Genomic DNA, 6,969 nt, shown 5'->3' with positions numbered 1-6,969 from the left:
CATTTCCAATCAATAACCGAATGTCAACTGTGTCATAATGCCATGACAACTCATGACAGTTGATGTCAACCAACTCAACTCTATTACAACAGTTATAACACCATTATGCAGCATGAACAAGTACACATTTGGTTACACATATTCATAACAAATCAAATCGATCTATTCCCTGTCTTGTTAAAGTCATGAATGCGTGCATCAATCCAGTCTTGTTTTCTCCCAAAAATGATTACGTCTGTTGTTGTATGGACAAATTCCTTTATGTTTTCCAAGTATCACACAGCAGCCGATCAGCTGGTATGCAGCACTATGTTAGTTGTGAGAATCTGTCATGGGCATAGCATGTTGCGGCATTATGAAAGACCACTTTACTTCAGAGTTACTGCCTACTCATTCCTCCTCCACATGGCCAAAGTTCCATCAATACTCCCAGCCCACACACAGTAGCTTTCCAGTGCTTTCTGGGTTCCAAGTCTTGAGTATACATGGCCTTTTCCGTGTGTGTTTATGCGTGTGTCAATTTGCCTTCAAGGTCCATTCTTGCATGTTTCCAACAAACATGCCTGCAGGCATCGAACTATGTCATAATCTCTCAGCCACAGAACAGAGACAGTATTATGAGAGACCATCCTTCTGATCATCATGACAACGCATGTATCCTCTTCTTCCTCGTCATCAATAAAAGCTAAATTCATCACCAGTTATCTTACTGTGTGTGTGGCCTACATGTACATTTTTACTTCTGAGCCTGCATATTAACAGCAACAACACTATCAGCAAAACAGAAAGGAAGGGAGGCCAGGGAAATACTAAAATAAATTTCATCCCCACCTTTAGGCTAGGCTAGCTCTCTTCGCTATCTCATGGCAACAGACAGCATTTTGGCAACATTCCTTGTAACGAGCCAAGGCGGCACGTAGCCTAGCTGTTAAGAGTGTTGCTGGTTCGAATCCCTGAGTCGACTAGGTGAAAAATATGCCCATGTGCCTTTAATCTGGATAAAGAGCATCTGCTAAATTACTCAAATGTAAAAATGAGTCTGGACACAGACACACCCATCAATAGCACAGGGCGCCTCTAGTGTTTACCTTTTTCTGACATAATCCAGAGAGGTCATGCCACTAGGCGATTCAGGTATTAAAAACGAGTGAGACCAGCCACTGGTTACGGTTCTTTAGTCGTGTCACTGGAGACCACTGTCGGGCAACGGAATGCATTGCGCATTAGCCGAGTGCTAGAGTGTGTAGGTGGCTACATGAGAGCTAGTGAACGTAGTGTCTCATGCACAACAACGCCTCATTATCCCTGAATTAAGAGTTAGCTGGGGATACATTGACCCCCAAATCGATTTGGATATGTCGGTCCGCACGCGGACAGGATTTTACCGTCAGGAGGTAAACAAAACGGCATGGGAGGTTCCCGAGCGATACCGCGAGCTAAAGCAGGTGGGGACTGGCGCGTATGGGACAGTATGGTGAGTTTTATACGAGTTTAATCATCAAACATGGGTAGGCTACTCTTCGTAAATGTCGAATTTGGAGTTAACAATAGCCTATGTGAAGGCAATACAAACCAAGCCACAACAAGACGTGACTCGTTCCTAAAATTAGCATCGTTTTTTTTTTAGGAACTGTTCATCTCATGCATTCTTCATGTGGTTAAAGTGAAGTTTTTGTGCAGTGGAGCGCTGGATTGTGTCCGAATTAAGTCATCAACAAACATCGGTGCTATTTGATGAATAGTGAAGACACAACCTTTACATTATGCGGTTTCTGTTTCATTCCTAAACATAGCTTACACGGCAGGGACTTTTTGGGCTTTGTGAAGTCGGGAAAAGCATAACAAAGAACCCCCATTGGCCTCATTGTTTGTTGGATTTTAGTGAGCAGAAGATTTCGATTTAAGTGCATCGGCCTACATCTGTTCTGGGTCTTTGCGCAATGTTTCTTGGGATATGCCGACCAAATGTTTCTACTTGAATTCTAGAAATACCCAAGAATGTCTTTGAAGTAGGCCCAACCACTTGATTATAAAACATGATATTTGGATGTAAATTATTTTTAAGAAATAATTAATCAAGCATTCAAAAAAATAAAATAATAACAGTTGGGTCCTTCTTCAGTAATGGCCAACATTGATAAAATGTTTTCTTCCCTGTACCTACATTTCTTGCTGCAGTTCCGCCCAGGACCACAGGACTGGGGTGAGGGTGGCCATCAAGAAGCTCCACAGACCCTTCCAGTCAAAGCTCTTCGCCAAGAGGGCCTACAGAGAGCTCCGACTCCTCAAGCACATGAAGCACGAAAATGTGAGGGCCTTTCCTGAAATATGCACATAAATAGAAAATGTGTCTGTTTCAGACCACTAATTAGGCCTTGTCTAAAAATGAAATGGCGCAACTCTACAGTACTGCGTTTAAAACTCACTTTTATCCATAGCAAACTGTTCAAATCCTTATGGCCTAGGCTGCGTGCAGAGAGCAGTGACAGTTTCTTTTTTTGCACAGTGAGACAAACACAGCTGTTCCTTATGACTGGCAATTAGTCAGTAGCAGAGTAGTCAGAAAGATCACATTGGTAATATTCACATCACAACCCATAATACTAAACAGAAACGCATCATATCAAGATTATAGAGATATTCATTTGAGGCAGGCACAGGTTCTGAGTCTTGATTTGAGAAGTTGAATCAGGCATTCAATTTTGGGCGGCAGGTAGCCTCATGGTTAGAGTGTTGGGCCAGTAACCGAAAGGTTGCTGGATTGAATCCCTGAGTTGACAAGGTAAAAATCAGTCATTCTGCCCCTGAACAAGGCAGTTAACCCACTGTTCCCCCGTAGGCTGTCATTGTAAATAAGCATTTGTTCTTAACTGACTTGCCTAGTTAAATAAAGGTTAAATTACATGTTGTAGCTCTCCTGGACCAGGGTTGGACTTGGTGACCACTGATTTCAGAGGTCTACTGGGTATACAGGGAGTAGGTAGAGTTTAATAATGGTACACAAGGAAAGTCTGAGAAGGAAGCCAATCCATGTTGTGGGAAAAATGCCTCATAGCAACATCTACTTTAGTCAGTGGCTCACTCTAGAACGACAGAGACACACCCCATATCACGTGTGTGTGTGTGTGTGTGTGTGTGTGTGTGTGTGTGTGTGTGTGTGTGTAACTTCAAGTGGGAATCATTTCCTGATACTGTAATTGATCAACATGATGCAAACTAAAATAATCTCCAGTTAGTCTATAATCGAGCTGTTCTATTTATTTTCTGTTATTCTTTGATTGGCTTGGATTAGGTGATTGGACTGCTGGATGTGTTCACTTCTGAGATCTCATTGGACAGGTTTCATGACTTGTAAGTACCTCTTTGTCCAATACCCTTCCTGTTCATATATTGAATGTTTTTATTCACAATGAAGTATACATTTTTTCCTTTTCTCCTGTCATTCTCAGTTACCTGGTAATGCCATTCATGGGTACTGATCTGGGGAAACTGATGAAGATGGAGAGATTGTCACAGGACAGGGTGCAATTCCTCGTCTATCAAATGCTGAAAGGACTCAAGGTTAGAGTTGCATACATACACATGCACTCAAAAGAACAATATATATGTACAATTCTAAGCAGTTTAAAAGATATACCTACAAATGCTCATTTTATCCCCAACATTCAAATATGATACCAAAAAAAGGCAGTTTATACAGAAGGTTTAAATGTTTCCCAGAATATACTTGAATACCACCTTCTTTTTCTAATTTTAAGACGTTCTCTTTTCCTGGTCTTTTGTGTCTCCCCACAGTATATCCACTCTGCAGGGATCATCCACAGGGTGCGTAACCTCTGACCTTTCAACTATGTGCATTGGGTTTGGGGCCCTTGCTCTTTTTGACGCCCACTGCTATTCATGCCGTTTTCCATATCAGAAGCTCTTTGTGTGGGTGCTTGCGTGTGTTTGCGTCAATCTGGCAGCATGATAATGTAATTTTTCTTAATACCAACAGGATCTCAAACCTGGAAATTTATCTGTCAACGAAGACTGCGAGCTAAAGGTACTACATGTATCACCAGACCTGTGATAAGCACTGTGCTTTCCCTGTTCAGTCTCGCTCTCTCTCGATTTAACTGAAATACACTTTATTGAAGTGGAGGCTGCTGAGGGGAGGACAGATCATACTAATGGCTGGAACGGAGCAAATGGAATGGGATGGCATCAAACACCTGGAAACCCTGTATTTGATACCATTCTACTATTCCACTCATGCCATTACCACAAGCCCGTCCTCCCCAATTAAGGTGCCACCAACCTCCTGTGCTTTATTGTCATAAAAGGGACAGAACAATGTAGCCAAAGCAACTCTCTCTCTGTCTGTCTCAGATCCTTGACTTCGGGCTGGCTCGGCAGACAGACACAGAGATGACGGGGTACGTCGTCACTCGCTGGTACAGAGCCCCCGAGGTAATCCTCAATTGGATGCACTATACCCAGACTGGTGAGTCTCTCTCATACACTCATTCATGGCTGCCTTCTTTGTCCACAAGATGCCAGTACTTTCTAATGTCAAAAACTGTGTTATCGCCATGATTAATCATGCTATTGTAACCAGAAAAATGTCCTACAGTATGAGGTCCTATGGAGATCTATCTCTTTGTACAATTTGTGTTAAATATATTTGTAACTGAACTCATTGGTATGGTAGCAATGTGGTACTGAAAGACCATTCAATCCTATATGTCTTTGTCCTCTCGTCAGTGGATATCTGGTCGGTGGGCTGCATCATGGCGGAGATGCTGCTGGGGAAGCCGCTGTTCAAAGGAAATGACCGTATCCTTTTTCAGTGTTTACTACTCTGTCTTCACCCCACACAACTATTGCAGAATAATGATCCTGCAGGCAAATCAGTAGGTGCATTAGTCATAATTATATGTTATCAACCTGTCAAAGACTAGTTCTGTAAGCTTATTATGGCTAAGCATATATAGTATGAGCAGCATGTGAATGTGACTTCCTGTACCACATGAGCTATGAGCCTTGACCCCTGGGTGAGCGCAGACCTGGACCAACTGAAAGAGATCATGAAGATCACTGGTACACCCACTGCAGACTTTGTTACGAAGCTACAAAGCCAAGATGTAAGTCATGTGGACGCTCAAAATACATTCAGATAGTACACATTCAAAGAACACACAGCCTACTAGAGTACATAGGAATATAATACCACATACACTCCCAGGTAAATCTGCTCCTCTTCCAACAGGCCAAAAACTACATACGGAGCCTTCCCAAAGTACCAAAGAAAGATTTGCACTTTCTTTTTTCCAAAGCTAGCTCAGACGGTGAGCAGACATTCAATACTATGATGTGAACACGTTAGTTGAATTTGACAGTCTATTACTAAAGGATCAAAACGGTGGTTTACAAAACAGCAACTGTTTCTAACTATTGTCAGGAGTGTCCTGACCATAACACCGCTAGTGACACTGTATACCTCTGTGTGTGGCAGCGGTGTGTGTGCTGGAGCGCATGCTGTTGCTGGACCCTGAGCGGAGGGTGAGTGCGTCGGAGGCGCTGGCCATGCCCTTTTTCAGCGAGTTCAGAGAACCAGAGGAGGAGACTGAGGCCCAGCCCTACGATCACTCCATGGACAACACAGACCTACTCCTGGAGCAGTGGAAACGTGAGAGATGGATGGAGGGAAGCTGAAGAAAGAGATGGAGAGCAGGGGGAGAGAGAGAGAGAGAGAGAGAGAGAGAGAGGAGAGAGAGAGAGAGAGAGAGAGAGAGAGAGAGAGAGGAGAGATAGAGAGAGAGAGAGAGAGAGAAGAGAGAGAGAGAGGAGAGAGAGAGAGAGAGAGAGAGAGAGAGAGAGAGAGAGAGAGAGAGAGAGAGAGAGAGAGAGAGAGAGAGAGGAGAGAGAGAGAGAGAGAGAGAGAGAGAGAGAGAGAGAGAGAGAGAGAGAGCGAGAGAGCGAGCTGGGGAGGAGGGAGGGAGAGAGAGAAGGAGATACAGGCAGAGGAAAAAAGGGGGAGAGATGGAGGATGAAGTGGCTGGTAGCCTAGAGGTTAAGACCGTTGGGCAGGTAGCTGAAAGGTCGTTGGTTCGAATCCCCAAGCTGGCAAGGTAGAAAACTATGCAATTCTGCCCATGTGCAAGGCAACAACTGCTCCCTGGGTGCTGATGATGTGGATGTCAATTAAGGCAGTCCCCTGCATCGCTCTGATTAAGAGGGGTTGGGTTAAATACAGAAGACACTTTTCGGTTGAACGCATTCAGCAACTGACTAGGTATCTCTTTCCCTAGGAAGAGGGCTTAAGGAAAAACATTCCTTTGGTCATTCCACGTGATAGGAGAGAAAGATGAGGGAGATGGATGTGTGATAACATGTTCAGTTTAAGAGGAAGAAAAACCTATAGAGTCTACAGAGTAACTAATTAGTCATTTCTTGTGATAATATCTCCTACAGGTTACACATTCACAGAGATTCTGTCCTTCAGGCCTGCAGCAACAGAGATCAAGGACCCCAAAGAGACATCACTCTGAGAGTACACACATACCTCTCAATACCTGTCAATGATTATTATAAGGCATTGTTGTATTGTTGTACAGATGTAATGCGAATCCAATGTACAGAATGTAGTTTATTGATTATAAATTGATTTTCTGACAAATAAACATTTTTGAAGATATTGTCTTGTGTAATTGTGGAACTACTGTAACAGCCAACCAATGAGCCCCTGGGAAATAAATTATTGCTTACTTCCCCGTAAACCACGAGAATGACTGTAAACTGAGACTTTAGAGGGATAGTTCATCAAATGTTCATCAATAAAAGGCCACTCTAAAATGAGCAGTTTTGTCACAAAACAATGCCACAGATGTCTCAAGCTTTGAGGGAGAGTGCCATTGGCATGCTGACTGCAGGAATGTCCACCAGAGCTGTTGCCAGAGAATTTCATGTTGATTTCTCTACCATAAG

General features: G+C 43.2%; 1 protein-coding gene across 1 annotated transcript; it reads left to right on the top strand.

The window, feature by feature from the left end:
- Positions 1-1,138: 1,138 nt before the first annotated feature.
- On the top strand, positions 1,139-6,679 carry LOC115180375 (mitogen-activated protein kinase 12). The gene is made up of 12 exons (XM_029742424.1): positions 1,139-1,474; positions 2,179-2,308; positions 3,293-3,351; positions 3,450-3,561; positions 3,796-3,825; positions 3,998-4,045; positions 4,372-4,486; positions 4,747-4,818; positions 5,047-5,126; positions 5,252-5,330; positions 5,498-5,671; positions 6,457-6,679. Exons 1-12 carry the CDS (start codon positions 1,356-1,358, stop codon positions 6,531-6,533), a joined length of 1,095 nt encoding a protein of 364 aa, XP_029598284.1. The 5' UTR covers positions 1,139-1,355; the 3' UTR covers positions 6,534-6,679.
- Positions 6,680-6,969: the final 290 nt, after the last annotated feature.

Source organism: Salmo trutta, chromosome 40 (assembly GCF_901001165.1).
Source record: "Salmo trutta chromosome 40, fSalTru1.1, whole genome shotgun sequence".
Classification (NCBI taxonomy): Eukaryota; Metazoa; Chordata; class Actinopteri; order Salmoniformes; family Salmonidae; genus Salmo; species Salmo trutta.
The sequence above is the reverse complement of the archived record's forward strand: the minus strand, read 5'-3'. Positions and strand labels throughout refer to the sequence as shown.

Excerpts from the sequence above, each read along its gene's own strand:
- LOC115180375 (XM_029742424.1), top strand. The coding sequence starts at position 1,356 with ATGTCGGTCCGCACGCGGACAGGATTTTACCGTCAGGAGGTAAACAAA. Across the intron at positions 4,046-4,371 it reads ACGAAGACTGCGAGCTAAAG|ATCCTTGACTTCGGGCTGGC; the intron begins GTACTACATGTA and ends TGTCTGTCTCAG. Across the intron at positions 5,331-5,497 it reads TTCCAAAGCTAGCTCAGACG|CGGTGTGTGTGCTGGAGCGC; the intron begins GTGAGCAGACAT and ends TGTGTGTGGCAG.